Raw genomic sequence first — 16957 nt, 5'->3', positions numbered from 1 at the left:
TTTTTGTTTTTTTCCTTTCCCTTCCCTATAACCCTGCCGCCGCTTTCCAAACCCCCCCTGAGCTTTCGGCACGCATGTCTGCCCGAGAGGAGCACGCGAAAGAAGGTAGAGGGGGCCGAAGTCCTTTTTTGCGGTGGTACACTGATCAGTTATTGCTACTGTTGAGCTAACGCTACACACTTCTAACACATCCCACTAAAATATTTTTTCTTAAAAAAAGAGGGGAATAAATGATGATTATAATGTTGTTGCCTTCTTTTCCGTAGTTTACACTCGTATTTGTTATTATGCGTCTGCTTGTGTGTGTGTGTGTGTTTGTGTCTATTGAGGTCTCATTGTTCCAGGGGTTGGAGAAAAGAAGCAAAAACAAACAAACAAACTCCCACATGGCCAACCATAGGGGGGGGGGGAAGGACTGTATAACGACGACTGCCGTAAACCGGCCTCATAAGTTCGTGTACATTCCTGACGACTCGCGGGGGATAGTTGAGAGAGAAAAGAAACATGCGTGGTAAGCGGAGGAAACGGGAGGATACCTGAAGTTTGTAAACGGTTGCTTGCACGAGCTGGCAGCATAAAAACGAGGAGGTGGGGGCGAGGGAGGAATGGAGCTCACCACCTGAAATCTGTGAAGAGACGGCGCAAGTGATGTGTCTACTCAAGCAAAAGCATCCAAGATCATGGGACGAGGGTAACATCAATGGGTATTCGCCTTGCTGGTTAGCGCAATTGTAATTTCGACGCGTTATTTCCTCTCTCTTTTTTTTCTATCCCTTTCCTCAATTTCCCTGAGTGCTAGGCTTGTGTTTGCCTTCGTTTGTTTTATTCGCTAGTGAGAAAGGGAAGTGGGGAATTGTGTGTATTTACCGCTAATGGTCCATAGTGCTCTGAGCAGTGGTCAACGCTTTTGAGCAAACTATCATCATCTCCAAACGCTAACAGATGTGGAGTTCTTTTGTTTGTATATGTGCCATTTTTTCCGTTTGTTTTTCGTGTACCTTCTTTCCTTTACAGTTGTAGTAAGAAATTTCCTTTTTTTTTTGCTATTTTTTCCTCACCTTGTTTCCTTACTTGTTTCGTCTTATCCGTTCTTATTCCCAGGTTCGCTGCGGGGGTGGGGAAGAGGGTTACTTTTATATTATGCGCTTTCGAACGTACGTCACCTGCCGTTAAATACACCGACACTCTCGCCGCTACCTTCAGGTGAGTGCTGCGCTGTGACTTTTGCTTGCAACGATGCACCCGCGACATCATTCTTTTTCTCACCTCACCCACCACTCCGCTCCTCGTCTCAATGCGTTGTTTGTCTAACCCTATTTTTTTTTGTTTGAAAGACTAATTGCTGTTAACTTAGTACATGCCAAAAAAATTATCCCGGTGAATCACCCGCATCTTCACTCCTAAGGTGATGAAAGTCGAGGTGTCTGGACGCCGGCTATGTGTATGGGTTGATGTCCCACAGCGGGACCAAAATGGGACGCTCGGCACGCGTGACAAACGGTGTGCTTCCCTGCCATGAGGGCAGGAACGTAAAAGGGAATTTGCTGGGGTAGGAGTGGGAAGGCGTGGATACTCGAACGGATCTCTCTACCCCTTTTCTCGTATCGGTGGCTTAGTTTTGGTTTTTTTTCTTAAAACAACAACACCAACAACTCTGTTACACATTTTCGTTTTTGTTCGGTGGTTTACTTGTCTGGTAGTCGCCGGGCGTACATATTTTTGTGTGGGTATGTAAGTGGGCAGGGGTTCCGCAGTGCAGCACCTCGATGAAATAAGGGTACATTCAATCTTCCCCTTGATGTGATATATATCTCCCCTACGGACGCGCTGCCCACTTGGGTAGAAATCAGACCTTTTCGTTTATGTTTTTCACTCCCTCCCTATGAGTGTTATTACCTCGTAACCGCGACCAATAACTGGTGACAAAGGCAGGGTGGGTTAAGGGGCAAGGTTCGCGCTGTCCAGTTTCCCCTCGCAAAGAAAAGGGCTCCATTATGGTAGCTTACGCATCAGCGGCCTCCTCTTACCACGCGGGCGTCTTGGTTACGAGCGTGGTGCTCTCTTTCGGGCTTGGTTTGACGGTCTGGTGGCTAGCAAGTGGTTACCGAGGTCGTATGCGGCTCCGTTCCCGCGTTGTGTTGGTAAGGTTTGTCAAGCAAGTTGTGGACGACTGGGAAGAGTTCTGTTTACGCGAGGTGGAACATTGGCTGGCTGTGCGGTCTCCAGAAGGGAACATTGGAGAGGATTCTCTGTTCAGCAACCATGGTGCAAAGGAAAGGGGGGAGGTCCAGGACGCGTTACCCTTCCACGGGCCAATGCGATCCATGGCGTATGCACCGGGCGTGGACCTGAGTCGGTGGTTACAGCTGTGGAATGTTGGCCGTCGGCTCTGTGCGGCGTTGCCGGAAGACATGGTGTTATTGGAGCGGTTGGGGTACATCATAAAGTACACCGCTTTTCGACGACTGGCTACTATGGCTGAGGCGCGGTACTACGCGGCGGCCTGGCGCAGCGCCGTGCACGGAAGTGACACAAAGAATGGGAAGGCACAAATCCGTAGGCCCCGCATCCCTCCTTGGCTCGTGGGCCATCGTCCCTTCTGGGTTGTACCTCTCCCCAGCCCAGGTGTGGGGCAGTTTCTTTGCCTTCCCTTAAGCTACTTTCCTGTTGAAGCCGTCCTCACCAGTGGTGCGGAGGAGACATGGGTGAAGGATCTCGCAGACGTTCTACCACTCATCATGGGTCAACTAAGCTTTAAGTTTTTGGTCGACGGCCTTCGAACGCGACAGGCACGAAGGGTAGCCCACGCCACAATACGGCGGAGGTACCCACCGTCCTGGAAGCGGCTCTGGAGAGAGATTGACCGTTTATTCAATACATTTGCCGCACCGCTAGCTAAGAGCCAGTTGGAAAGGGGAAGGATGGCGCGGCAACGCTTTTGTCGGGAAAAGTTGTATGAAGGTGTGGAATTGGTTTCAGGTGACGGACCTGATATGGAGGAGGGTATGGATGGAATCTTTAGTGTACAGAGTTCTGAAAAGGTGGAGGGGGTCATGGGCCGCGATGTATTGCTACGTGATGCAAATTTGACACGCAAGCTGACGTTGCTTCTGCGGTTTCGAACGCTCAGCCACGCAGTGCGCATTGCAATCAACCTGTGGGCGCCGCGGTATAATGTGTTTGCAGGGTGGATGCTACCTTACGTGCTCTCATCTTCCGGGTGTCTAGAAGGCCGTGGGGCCGTACTCATGGATTTCGCGCGAAGCGTCCTTTGGGCTTCTCTTTCCGCCGCTGTGGGGGCTGCCGTTCGGTCTTTTGACGATGTTTTCAGGTGGAAAATACTTGTGATGTTGCGTGACGAGGTGTTGCATGAAGTGAATGTCAAGATAGCTGTTGCTGATGAGGCGTTTTTGCGGCGGTGCTCGTCGGAAGGTGTGGGCAGAAGCGGGGGCAATCCTCTGGCTCGCTCGTTCGAGTACGCGGAGAGCACGGCAGCACGGATGCTTGGTTACTTTGACTGCGAACAAAAAAAGTACATATCGCTCATCATCGGAGTGGTCACTGCAATGCTTCGACAAGAAGTGGACGTTGCCGCGTTCGCTGCAGCAGCGTCTTTGCTCAACTGCTACGAGATATCACGGGCCATCGGTCGTTGGTGCGGGTTACTGCTCGATAAGAGTGTCGAACACGAAATTGCACGCATGGGGGAAGAGCCCTTGCCAGCGGAACCCCGATACGGACTTCAACTTCTGCTGGAGGTATTGGCCGAGGAAAATGATGGCACCACAGGAACGAATGCGCCAGTGGAAGGGGACGCTCCGGTCCAAAATGGAAGCAGAGCAAGTCACTCTCGATATTTTCTCTCACTGATTGCTTGTGGGGGGACTTTTCACGTTGACTGGCCGGTTGGCCCACTCCCCACCCATAAGAAGGCCCAAACAGACGAAGTCGCATATCTTCGACGTCTACAAAAACTATTCGACACCGTCGTCAGCGGTGAAAGGGCCTGTACATTATCCTGCACTTCGTTTATCTGCTCACCGAACGACGGTGCTTTATCCATTGCACGGGGCCTCAGGGAAAATGCCGCATGTGTCAGGGAATTTGTGCTGAAGGAAAGGGTTCAGCATGCGTTGGAAAGGAACACAGTCCAAACTGTTCCTGCCAATAGTTCAGAAAAACTACACGCCGTGAACGGAGGGGCCAAGGCGGCTCTAGATGCAGAAGAAGCGGCGCTGCTAGCACGTCCACAGGCGATGAACCGCATCCCTTCAACGCTTGGCTTTGACGACGTATTCAGTAGGCCTCCGCGATTCATTCTTCGTCAGTTGGGCCTTGACACCGTCTTCGCACAAAGAGCGGCGCTTTCGGTCCGGCGAGCTGAATCATTTACTATTACGATGGACCTTTCAGACCCAATCTCCAGACCGTTTCATAACGTGTTCAGACAGCTGCTTCTACATTTGACGGAGTTTATTGAAACTCTGTTGTTTTATTCCTTACTAAGTTATCGTTCAAATCTGACCTCCATTTGGGGCGTCTGGCCCACATGGTTTACGACCCGTTGGGCCTGCGACGGCGGCGCCACCATTGCTGCAGAATGGTCTGCTGCTTCGCTGCTGGACCGAGTGAGCGCCTACCGCGCGCTAATGAGAGGAAACGAACGTGTCGAGCTCGACCATCCCTTCCGACTCACACAGCAGGTGGCCCGTTACATGCCCACATTCGTACACGATGCCTCTCCCCATAACTATTCAGCGGTGTTCAAGGCGCGAAGAGGGCTCTGGCGGAATAAAATAAAACATGTTGAGGGCATACAATTTGATGATGCTGGGCGCATCAGCGAGGGTTTTCACCTCCGCAAAGGTATTGATTTCCGTGGGGTGTGGTTTGTCTATCCTGAATTGCACCACTGCGCAACTGACGGGTCGTTGCAGCCAAGTTTAGCAAATGTGACGGTTCATTTTCCCGCCACTCAAATTACAGCCATACTCGGGAGAACCGGGTCAGGGAAGAGTACATTGCTGAGCCTGCTGAAGCGCACGTACGACCCAGTGGCTGTTGTATCCCTGAAAGAAGGACACGTGTGGGAGGAAAGTGAGGGCCTCATAACCGTACTGCAGCGTTGCCTGGACACTCAACTCCCACAGGCTAACGAAGGAAATTGCGAGAACGTCGTGACGATCGATGATATTCCCCTGACCTGCTTCTCCACCACATTCCTGCGGCAAGCAGTTGGCATGCTCGAGCAAACTCCCTTCACCTTCAAGGGTCTAAGTTTCCTTCAAAATATTTCCCTTTTCACACCGCGAGTGTCTAGAGACGAATGTGTTGCAGCAGCCACCCTTTGCCGATGCAAAGAGTTTATCGAGTCACGGCCGCTTGGCTATGACGACAAGTCGAAGGAGCTAAGCACAGGCGAAAAACAACGCCTCGCACTTGCACGGGCTATTTTGGTGGGGCGGCACGGTCTCGGCGTCTGCCTTCTCGATGAACCCACGTCACACTTGGATGGGCACACCGCCGCGTACGTCGAGGAGGCCATCGGCAACCTCACCACAATCCAACAACCTGAGGTCACCGTTTTGCTGGTGTCCCACCGCCTCTCAACCATCCGATATGCAACCCACGTGGTGATCCTCGATGGCGGCCAGCTCGAGTATCAGGGCCCAGCCGATGAACGTAAGTTGCGTTCGAATTCATTCCTCCGCTCAGCGGCTGGGGGACAGGACCTACAGATCGTGCGCTCCGCAGCGCGGCCGGAAGGGCGAACACAGGGCAATGTCAAAAGTGCCATATACGCCGACGGCTTGCTGAAGGTCTCTTCTGTTGACGCTTAACATCGTGGGTCGCTGCGTTTTTTTCTTCGGCTGCCGCTTTCAACCATGCTGGACGATACCGTGCTTGGTATCGTGGAAACATCGTAACTCTATTTTCCTCCGTTGTTTCTTCCTTACTGCGTACCTGAAGCTAGTTTTTGACCCCTCAGGACTCCCCGGTGTTGTGAGGAGTGAAGAATGCGCTGAAGATTCGGGGTCGCTATTTTTTTTTTTAAAACCTTGGGAGGAGTCGGCTACACCTTGTGCTAGTCCCTGCCCGGCCACTTGGAAGCTAACGTGCACTCGAGCACCCAGGGGGTTGTTGTGGGATGTGTGTGTGTATGTGGGCCGTAACTCCCCGCCCTGTTGCCCGAGTGGTCTTACTACCATGTCCTCTAGGGCTTCGGACGCAGTGGTGCAAACGCCCACTCATACCCAGCGCTCGGACAGCGGCGCGTTGTTGTGACTTGCGATGGGAAGCAACTATCGTCTCCGCGATTGTTTTACCTGTGATGTAGACCGACAGATTACAAGGGTAGCAGGAGCATAATGGACACGAGGGAGTGGCAGTCGAGCCCGTGTGCGACGATAGGGCAGCGAGGAGATGAACGACGCCTTCCGGGCGTTCCGGAACCGTACTCAACGCACCGGATCCTCAGAGAGCCGAAAATGGTTTCTGGGACGCGATTCTGAGGATTGTTCAACGCCTTCTCAACGCAGACGTCTCGGAAGGGGGAGGGGGAGAACCAGAGAACCAATTTTTTGCGTCCAACGGCGCCCCGCCCACCGTGCACTGGAGGTGCGGTCTACCGGTTCCCCGCAACACTCCCTTCACTCACGGGGTGTGAAAAAGGAATGCACGGGACCTTAACGTGCTTTGCCGAAAGCTAACAACTTGTCCTCAACCAAAGTGGTGGGACTATTTCAAGAAGGGGTTCCGTCGGTACCTCGCTAATGGGAAGGAAAAAACCAGAATCTTCTTCATGACATGGGTGTGGCGGTGGTCGGCCACAGTGACCGCACGCAATACCGCCGGCATCTGGTGACAATGGGAACTCTCCGAGCCCGATTCCTCGTGGGCGCGAGCGCGCAGTTGCTTTCGGTGCTTGCCGGATCCCCATGCAACCCGCTAGTTGATCGGTGACGGTACTGAAGCAACACGCCTGCCAGTTTAAAGCGTCAAGAAGGGATGTTGTGGCCATGATATGGCTTAAAGTGGGAAAACAAGGCAAACCAGCGGCGGCCCCCTAAATGTGTTAGGCAACAGGTGCTGGGAACGGGTAAGGACGGTTTCAATGCGCACATATCCCCCACACGCCACAATTATACCTTCCTTGCCCATTGGGAATCCTTACACCGCGTTACATTACGCAAACTGGCGCACCTCGGCTTAAAGTGAATGAATGCACGTTCGCTTTCAACTCGTACGGGTAAATTTGCGCGAAGCCGCGATGAAACGACCCACCCACCGCAACCCTTAAAGCAGCGGGCTCTTATTCAAAGTGCCTCCGCCTGGGGAGTTTGAGAAAGTTAAGGTTTGGGGCTCCTTGCCGCTTGCCCACGGGGGGGGGGGGGCGCTGCTAATCCTCGGCTTCCCCATTCCTTCTCTAGCGTTTGTTTCAATGAAATCCGAAAAGGTGCTGAAGGGCGCCCTCGAAGGGACGTAACCCGCTTCGAGATGGCATCCGGTCGTGGGCACACGCATCCGGACCGAAGAAGAAGGACACAAACCGCCATTTCAGATTTTGAAGCAAAATCCTTTGCTCCCTTCACCTCTTCCTCTTCCTACTCCTGCTGTAAGTGTTGCACAACTACACCTACTCCTTTATTCATCTGCATCATTTTCTTCTCTTTCGCTGTTATCGGAGCAACATGCTTCTTTCTGCATAAGCGCCAAGTCCAGTGCGGCGACAACACTGGCATCAAACTTCACAATATATTGTTTAACATTTTCATCCCAAAACTTCTTGGCAAAACTGTAGTCGGAATCCCTATCCGAACCGCCTTTGTATTGGCACCGCTGTTTGTCTCTAATTGGCTCGGCGCCAGCTTGTTGCACATAAATCATTTCCCAGTCAAACTTATTTATCACACCTCTCCAAAGTGCCGCTTCATTCTCGCGACTCGTTGGAGGAGCAAGTCCTTTCAGCATTCTCACGACAGCTTGTGTTGTGATATCATGACGGCCGGCAACTGTGCATTGAAACATCACCATTGTCCTCTTTTTGTTCCTCCCTTTGCCATCCGTGGGCATTTTACCATCCACAACAGCAAGGGCATTGAACACAGGAAAACGAGGTCGCGGTCTGTAAAGTTGCATAGATTCCGTGGAATTTATTATCGCTCCTCGTGCTTCTGGAAGCTCCTTTGCTTTACCAAATTTCAGAAACTTCTCTTTAACTTGTCCCAAGATGCTTCCACATTTATCTTGCTTTCTTTTTCGCCCACTCTACTATGGGTAGAGGTTTGATCATTTTAACAAACACACGCAATGGATCTGGAAATTCAGGACCCTCGACACAATCATCCTCAAACCAGAAGGGAAGCGTGTCGCAAGAAACAAATCCTCTATGATAACGATGGCCGTCTCGCTGTATTTTGGCTAACCTGTGAATTATCTTTCGCCGCAGGGATTTGGAGTGCGATATGCATACAAAACCTTCGATACCTCCTTCACCACGTACGCGAGCATTCTTTACGAAGCAGTGTAATGCGAAACTTTCATTTCATTTGCCGTCTCGTAAAAACCTTGACATACAAACGGCGCTGTTCACGGGTTTCGATATTTTCCAGCGCAAAAGTAACCTCCGCCTTACGTTTAAAGTAAGGACCTTCTTCGAATACGTAACGAGGGAAAGCTCCAACCTCCTCCACTCGCTCCTCGAATTTGTGCTAAGCTTCTTCCAACTGTTTATCTGCAATGTCTGGAAACCATACGCTTCTCTTCAATGCGAAAGGGGCTTTCATTTCACTCGTGGTAAAGGAGTTAACTATAACATGCACTCCTCCCCTTTGTTTGTTTATCCCGGTTCCGGTAGGCAGTCTATTTTCCCCCCTTTCCTAGCTTCACTGTGCTTTTAACCTGCACGTTCCCCAGTTGGGCCTCGTCCAACATTTCCCTAATCCCCCTTTTCGCTTCATGTTTCTTGTGCGTTGCCGCTGCACCCACTACGCTATTTGACCCGTTCCCACTATCAATAGCAGTGCAGCAACGTCTGATTTGATTGCGATTCTTGGTATAACAGTTTCAGCTGACGCAGATCCCCGCCCACTCCTGCTTGGGTTCGTGCTTTTAGTAAAATAAGGATGCTGCACTTCTGTGTTCAGTTCAGAGCCTTCCGTCTTGAAGAGCATGCATGAGAAACGTGCCAGCCACTTACAAAATAGGAATCAAATTTTCACTTCATTTTCTCTCCACGCAGTGATTATTGGGCACTGGTGTTGCGGTGAATGGGGAACTTTGGTTTCAACTTGTTCGCATGACCATGTCATCGGTTTTTGACAGGGTGATTCGGTTTGTTGCACTTGTAGCCTGCCAATTCCCCCTTTCTCTGCAACTTCCTCGGGCACATATGACATTCCACCTCCCTGCCTTATTTTCCTGGTGATTTGTCCCTTGGGTTTTCGGGGAAATTTTCTGCCTGCCCCGGTTTGAGCGACCCGTGTCTCGTTGCGTTTCCTCAACCGTTCACCCAGTCGGCACACTCAGTGGACGAAAGGGTCAATTTAATCTTTTTCCTTTCTTTGCTCTCCAACGTTTCTTCAGACAGGTCTCCCTTTTGCTTCTAAAGGATCGCCTGAGAGGTTACCCAAGACATGTTGTGGCATGCGTTCCCATAGTGATTGCCTTTGTTCAAACAATTTACCATATATATGTGGCAGCTGTTGTTCCCTCTGTACGCTATCTGTGCCTTGCTTTCTTTTAGGAGCGCTTTCCATGCTCCTTTCCTTTCCCATTGATGCGCTTTTATCGTTAGGTCAGCCGCTGAGCGACAACACAATTGCAAAACGTAGGCGAAATATGCAGGTAAAGCAGATCTTTGTCTCGCATCGCTCCCCGTGGCGGGGACATTTTGGGACAAATGGATGAGATGACCTGCAACTTTGGTGGTCCCTTTTGTGAATCCCCCGATGCCCTTTTTGTGCCTCTCTGCTTCCTCACATGACCGAAGTGTTAAATCCGGCGGCCTCAGATCTTTCGTTTTGCTTTATCTTCTTGCTGTTTTCACGGAATTAAAAGGTGCCAGCATGCATGATCCCGAGGCATGTGCACTCTCTTTCCTGCACACATTCACACACACGTCTTCACATGGTTTTATGGGCCACCGCGCATTGCAGCCGATTCCTTGTTGTGACATTTTACAGATGCTTTTTAGACCCGTGTCTCCGCGCGGAATTTGTAACATTATCATTGCTCTACGCTCTTGAATATAGCCACAAACAACTGTAGATGAAGCAATGTATTATCCCATAAAGACAACACACGCAAAACAAAACGACAACCTAAAAGTGTTAGCAGTTACAAAAACATGCATCACACCAAGGACAGTGCATGCACACCGACAACGGCATCCTCTATGGACATGATAAAAGACAAATTAATCAGTAACCTTCACTAAAAAAAAAAAGAGAAAACCAGAGAAAGCTCAACAAATATACTTAGATAGAATATATATAAACCAATATTTTAAAATATGAAAAAAAAAAACAGAGATCAAAAAAAACAGGGAGCACAGCACAACAAACAAGGATGGAAGAGAGCAGCCATATCACATATCCCAACAAATTGGTTAGTGAGACAAAGGCACACACAACATTTATTATCATAGTGAACAAACTAAACCGCAAACACCGAACACTATGGAACTCTTATTTAATACAGCCTCATATAAGCTATTAAAATAATTAAGTGCTGCAAGTTACACGTAAGCAATACATCACACGTAACAGGGAGGACCTACAAGCCTCCCACATATACATGGAAGTAAAACATGAAATAACGCGAACTAAACATGACACCCACACACGAAATAAATAATCAACACTAACAACAACGAAACAATGGGACATCAAACAGTAAAGATGGTTCAATGGGTCACACACTAAAAGAACAATGATGTGGTCGGAGGGAAGTGATGCCACACATCGGAAGTCCCTCGCAGAGCCAACATGGTACAAGGAGACCGTTAATATTAGGAACATAAAAGTAATAATTATATGAAACAATGAAGTATTGAGCACTACTGAAAGTAATAATAGGAAGTGAAACAATACACGAAGCTAGAAATTGTGACGGTCCGTAACGTAGGATGAAAGCGGTACAGTATTCATTACTCCACTTGATCCTAAACATCACTCAACCACCACCCATGTGATATACGATGTGACGCTAATATTATTCACTGGTTCTCATTTGGTTATAATATTGCAGGGCTAAGGGAGGAGCAGCAAAACCCTCTGGGGGAACAAAAGGTGTTGGCTCCAGGACAAACAACGGCTCTCCAACAACTTCACGCAGCGTCATGGGAATGATCTCCTTTTTAACATCATAATCACAGAACCAACGTAAAAGGAAAAGTAGCAACACAATAAGGGAAACAACAGAAATTAGAGCTATGAGAATAATGTGCCAATTACTTCTCTCTTCCAATGACACAGTTGTCACAGTAACTTCTTCATCCTTTGTCACAGTTGGTTCCGGTACTTCGCCTGAGGCAGGTGCAGCTGTAGTTGTAGTTGTAGTTGTTGTCGTAGTTGTAGTTGTTGTGGTTGTCGTCGTGCTGATAGAATCGTGGACTTCACATAAGATAACGTAGTTTTCAGTTTTTGTATCGGGATTATCACTCGCCCACTTTATGCGTCCCGACATATCTTTTCCATCATACCAGGTAGTCACATCATAATCTTTATGATACCATGAAAGGGTATACAACTGACCACGCTTGGGATATTCACTACCCCAAAAGGATGGGTAACCATTCATTGAGGCCGCACCACCGTATTTGACATATGAACCACGCCAGAACGCCACCCCCCAGCCATCAGGCAAAGCCTTTGCAAACAATCCCTTATTCCAACGATACACACAATAGCGGGAAGATGCCGCGTCTCCAGGCTTACAACGCTTATCAGCTTCAATTACTCCGCCACTACTGTACACAGCATCTCCACCAAGGTAGCTGAAAGCATCCGAACCCGTAATTACACGCTTTATTGCGCTCTGCAAACTTTGGTGCGCCGCCTCCGTTTGATCGGCAGGAAGCACAGCACCATTGTCGACACAATATGCGTTAGCATTGTAGTAACTTACATGGTACTCCCCATCACGAATAAATGCACGATTAGGCATGGAGAAATACTCCTTCACATTAACAATCACGCGTCCATCATCACCATCAGCAGCAGTCACATGCAGCGGACACACGGCAGTTAGCAATAATAAAATACCGCACAGGAGAGCAGCACGCGTAAAACCAAAATTCACCATACGGGTGTCCATGCTCATTGTCAGTGTTGTTTCCTTATGAGTCTATCAAATACACACATATGCGGGAAAGAGGGAAGAGCGTGTGAGTAAAGGGGAAATGCAACAGTGACAATAGAAAAAGGAGTTACACAAGATATCAAATAATCACACATACACTCGAGGATAATAAACAAGAAATATGAAAAGGATAACACAAATAATAATGGAAGAGAGCAGCCATATCACATATCCCAACAAATTGGTTAGTGAGACACAGGTACTCAAAACATTTATTATCATAATGGATGAACTATAACGCAGGGATTGAACACTATGGAACTCTCGTTTAATGTAACCTCATATAAGCTATTAAAATAATTAAGTGCTGCAAGTTACACGTATAGCAATACATCACACGTAACAGGGAGGACCTACAAGCCTCCCACATATACATGGAAGTAAAACATGAAATAACGCGAACTAAACATGACACCCACACACGAAATAAATAATCAACACTAACAACAACGAAACAATGGGACATCAAACAGTAAAGATGGTTCAATGGGTCACACACTAAAAGAACAATGATGTGGTCGGAGGGAAGTGATGCCACACATCGGAAGTCCCTCGCAGAGCCAACATGGTACAAGGAGACCGTTAATATTAGGAACATAAAAGTAATAATTATATGAAACAATGAAGTATTGAGCACTACTGAAAGTAATAATAGGAAGTGAAACAATACACGAAGCTAGAAATTGTGACGGTCCGTAACGTAGGATGAAAGCGGTACAGTATTCATTACTCCACTTGATCCTAAACATCACTCAACCACCACCCATGTGATACACGATGTGACGCTAATATTATTCACTGGTTCTCATTTGGTTATAATATTGCAGGGCTAAGGGAGGAGCAGCAAAACCCTCTGGGGGAACAAAAGGTGTTGGCTCCAGGACAAACAACGGCTCTCCAACAACTTCACGCAGCGTCATGGGAATGATCTCCTTTTTAACATCATAATCACAGAACCAACGTAAAAGGAAAAGTAGCAACACAATAAGGGAAACAACAGAAATTAGAGCTATGAGAATAATGTGCCAATTACTTCTCTCTTCCAATGACACAGTTGTCACAGTAACTTCTTCATCCTTTGTCACAGTTGGTTCCGGTACTTCGCCTGAGGCAGGTGCAGCTGTAGTTGTAGTGGTAGTTGTTGTCGTAGTTGTAGTTGTTGTGGTTGTCGTCGTGCTGATAGAATCGTGGACTTCACATAAGATAACGTAGTTTTCAGTCTTTGTGGCAGGGTTTTTACTCGTCCCCTTTATGCGTCCTGACATATCTTTTCCATCATACCAGGTAGTCACATCATAATCTTTATGATACCATGAAAGGGTATACAACTGACCACGCTTGGGATGTTCGCCACCCCAAAAGGATGGGTAACCATTCATTGGGCCTGCAAAAATGTATTTGACATATGAACCATGCCAGAACGCCACCCCGTGACCATCAGGCAAAGCCTTTGCAAACAATCCCTTATTCCAACGGTACACACAATAGCGTGAAGATGCAATGTCTCCAGGCTTACAACGCTTATTAGCCACAATGGCCCCGCCACTACTGTACACAGCATCTCCACCAAGGTAGCTGAAAGCATCCGAAGCCGCAGTTACACGCTTCATTGCATCCTGCAAAATTTGGTGCGCCGCCTCCGTTTGATCGGCAGGAAGCACAGCACCATTGTCGACACAATATGCGTTAGCATTGTAGTAACTTACATGGTACTCCCCATCACGAATAAATGCACGATTGACCATAGAAATTATAGTATTGATATTTACAATCACGCGTCCATCATCACCATCAGCAGCAGTCACATGCAGCGGACACACGGCAGTTAGCAATAATAAAAGACCGCACAGGAGAGCAGCACGCGTAAAACCAAAATTCACCATACGGGTGTCCATGCTCATTGTCAGTGTTGTTTCCTTATGAGTCTATCAAATACACACATATGCGGGAAAGAGGGAAGAGCGTGTGAGTAAAGGGGAAATGCAACAGTGACAATAGAAAAAGGAGTTACACAAGATATCAAATAATCACACATACACTCGAGGATAATAAACAAGAAATATGAAAAGGATAACACAAATAATAATGGAAGAGAGCAGCCATATCACATATCCCAACAAATTGGTTAGTGAGACACAGGTACTCAAAACATTTATTATCATAATGGATGAACTATAACGCAGGGATTGAACACTATGGAACTCTCGTTTAATGTAACCTCATATAAGCTATTAAAATAATTAAGTGCTGCAAGTTACACGTATAGCAATACATCACACGTAACAGGGAGGACCTACAAGCCTCCCACATATACATGGAAGTAAAACATGAAATAACGCGAACTAAACATGACACCCACACACGAAATAAATAATCAACACTAACAACAACGAAACAATGGGACATCAAACAGTAAAGATGGTTCAATGGGTCACACACTAAAAGAACAATGATGTGGTCGGAGGGAAGTGATGCCACACATCGGAAGTCCCTCGCAGAGCCAACATGGTACAAGGAGACCGTTAATATTAGGAACATAAAAGTAATAATTATATGAAACAATGAAGTATTGAGCACTACTGAAAGTAATAGTAGGAAGTGAAACAATACACGAAGCTAGAAATTGTGACGGTCCGTAACGTAGGATGAAAGCGGTACAGTATTCATTACTCCACTTGATCCTAAACATCACTCAACCACCACCCATGTGATACACGATGTGACGCTAATATTATTCACTGGTTCTCATTTGGTTATAATATTGCAGGGCTAAGGGAGGAGCAGCAAAACCCTCTGGGGGAACAAAAGGTGTTGGCTCCAGGACAAACAACGGCTCTCCAACAACTTCACGCAGCGTCATGGGAATGATCTCCTTTTTAACATCATAATCACAAAACCAACGTAAAAGGAAAAGTAGCAACGCAATAAGGGAAACAACAGAAATTAGAGCTATGAGAATAATGTGCCAATTACTTCTCTCTTCCAATGACACAGTTGTCACGGTAACTTCTTCATCCTTTGTCACAGTTGGTTCCGGTACTTCGCCTGAGGCAGGTGCAGCTGTAGTTGTAGTGGTAGTTGTTGTCGTAGTTGTAGTTGTTGTGGTTGTCGTCGTGCTGATAGAATCGTGGACTTCACATAAGATAACGTAGTTTTCAGTCTTTGTGGCAGGGTTTTTACTCGTCCCCTTTATGCGTCCTGACATATCTTTTCCATCATACCAGGTAGTCACATCATAATCTTTATGATACCATGAAAGGGTATACAACTGACCATGCTTGGGATATTCACTACCCCAAAAGGATGGGTAACCATTCATTGAGGCCGCACCACCGTATTTGACATATGAACCATGCCAGAACGCCACCCCCCAGCCATCAGGCAAAGCCTTTGCAAACAATCCCTTATTCCAACGATACACACAATAGCGTGAAGATGCAATGTCTCCAGGCTTACAACGCTTATTAGCCACAATGGCCCCGCCACTACTGTACACAGCATCTCCACCAAGGTAGCTGAAAGCATCCGAAGCCGCAATTACACGCTTCATAGCATCCTGCAAAATTTGGTGCGCCGCCTCCGTTTGATCGGCAGGAAGCACAGCACCATTGTCGACACAATATGCGTTAGCATTGTAGTAACTTACATGGTACTCCCCATCACGAATAAATGCACGATTAGGCATGGAGAAATACTCCTTCACATTAACAATCACGCGTCCATCATCACCATCAGCAGCAGTCACATGCAGCGAACACACGGCAGTTAGCAATAATAAAATACCGCACAGGAGAGCAGCACGCGTAAAACCAAAATTCACCATACGGGTGTCCATGCTCATTGTCAGTGTTGTTTCCTTATGAGTCTATCAAATACACACATATGCGGGAAAGAGGGAAGAGCGTGTGAGTAAAGGGGAAATGCAACAGTGACAATAGAAAAAGGAGTTACACAAGATATCAAATAATCACACATACACTCGAGGATAATAAACAAGAAATATGAAAAGGATAACACAAATAATAATGGAAGAGAGCAGCCATATCACATATCCCAACAAATTGGTTAGTGAGACACAGGTACTCAAAACATTTATTATCATAATGGATGAACTATAACGCAGGGATTGAACACTATGGAACTCTCGTTTAATGTAACCTCATATAAGCTATTAAAATAATTAAGTGCTGCAAGTTACACGTATAGCAATACATCACACGTAACAGGGAGGACCTACAAGCCTCCCACATATACATGGAAGTAAAACATGAAATAACGCGAACTAAACATGACACCCACACACGAAATAAATAATCAACACTAACAACAACGAAACAATGGGACATCAAACAGTAAAGATGGTTCAATGGGTCACACACTAAAAGAACAATGATGTGGTCGGAGGGAAGTGATGCCACACATCGGAAGTCCCTCGCAGAGCCAACATGGTACAAGGAGACCGTTAATATTAGGAACATAAAAGTAATAATTATATGAAACAATGAAGTATTGAGCACTACTGAAAGTAATAATAGGAAGTGAAACAATACACGAAGCTAGAAATTGTGACGGTCCGTAACGTAGGATGAAAGCG

The 16957-nt window shown here is 47.3% G+C and overlaps 4 protein-coding genes and 1 pseudogene across 4 annotated transcripts, besides 4 other annotated features; 1 reads left to right on the top strand and 4 right to left on the bottom strand.

The window, feature by feature from the left end:
• Window positions 1–16957: part of a sequence feature (sequence corresponds to BAC RPCI93-1F7) that runs on past both edges of the window.
• Window positions 1995–5840, top strand: Tb927.2.5410 (ABC transporter, putative; the record flags this gene model as incomplete). The annotated part of the gene is made up of 1 exon (XM_946616.1): window positions 1995–5840. One exon carries the CDS (start codon window positions 1995–1997, stop codon window positions 5838–5840), a length of 3846 nt encoding a protein of 1281 aa, XP_951709.1.
• On the bottom strand, window positions 7645–8820 carry Tb927.2.5384 (annotated as a pseudogene).
• Tb927.2.5360 (hypothetical protein, conserved) lies at window positions 11215–12324 on the bottom strand (the record flags this gene model as incomplete). The annotated part of the gene is made up of 1 exon (XM_946615.1): window positions 11215–12324. One exon carries the CDS (start codon window positions 12322–12324, stop codon window positions 11215–11217), a length of 1110 nt encoding a protein of 369 aa, XP_951708.1.
• Window positions 11543–11598: a microsatellite.
• Window positions 13155–14264, bottom strand: Tb927.2.5350 (hypothetical protein, conserved; the record flags this gene model as incomplete). The annotated part of the gene is made up of 1 exon (XM_946614.1): window positions 13155–14264. The coding sequence occupies one exon, from the start codon at window positions 14262–14264 to the stop codon at window positions 13155–13157; it is 1110 nt and encodes a 369-aa protein (XP_951707.1).
• Window positions 13483–13538: a microsatellite.
• Window positions 15095–16204, bottom strand: Tb927.2.5340 (hypothetical protein, conserved; the record flags this gene model as incomplete). Its single annotated transcript, XM_946613.1, has 1 exon — window positions 15095–16204. The coding sequence occupies one exon, from the start codon at window positions 16202–16204 to the stop codon at window positions 15095–15097; it is 1110 nt and encodes a 369-aa protein (XP_951706.1).
• Window positions 15423–15478: a microsatellite.

This window comes from Trypanosoma brucei, chromosome 2 (assembly GCF_000002445.2).
Source record: "Trypanosoma brucei brucei TREU927 chromosome 2, complete sequence".
Classification (NCBI taxonomy): domain Eukaryota; phylum Euglenozoa; class Kinetoplastea; order Trypanosomatida; family Trypanosomatidae; genus Trypanosoma; species Trypanosoma brucei.
Note: the sequence above shows the minus strand (reverse complement) of the source record. Positions and strands in the feature narration are given on the sequence as shown.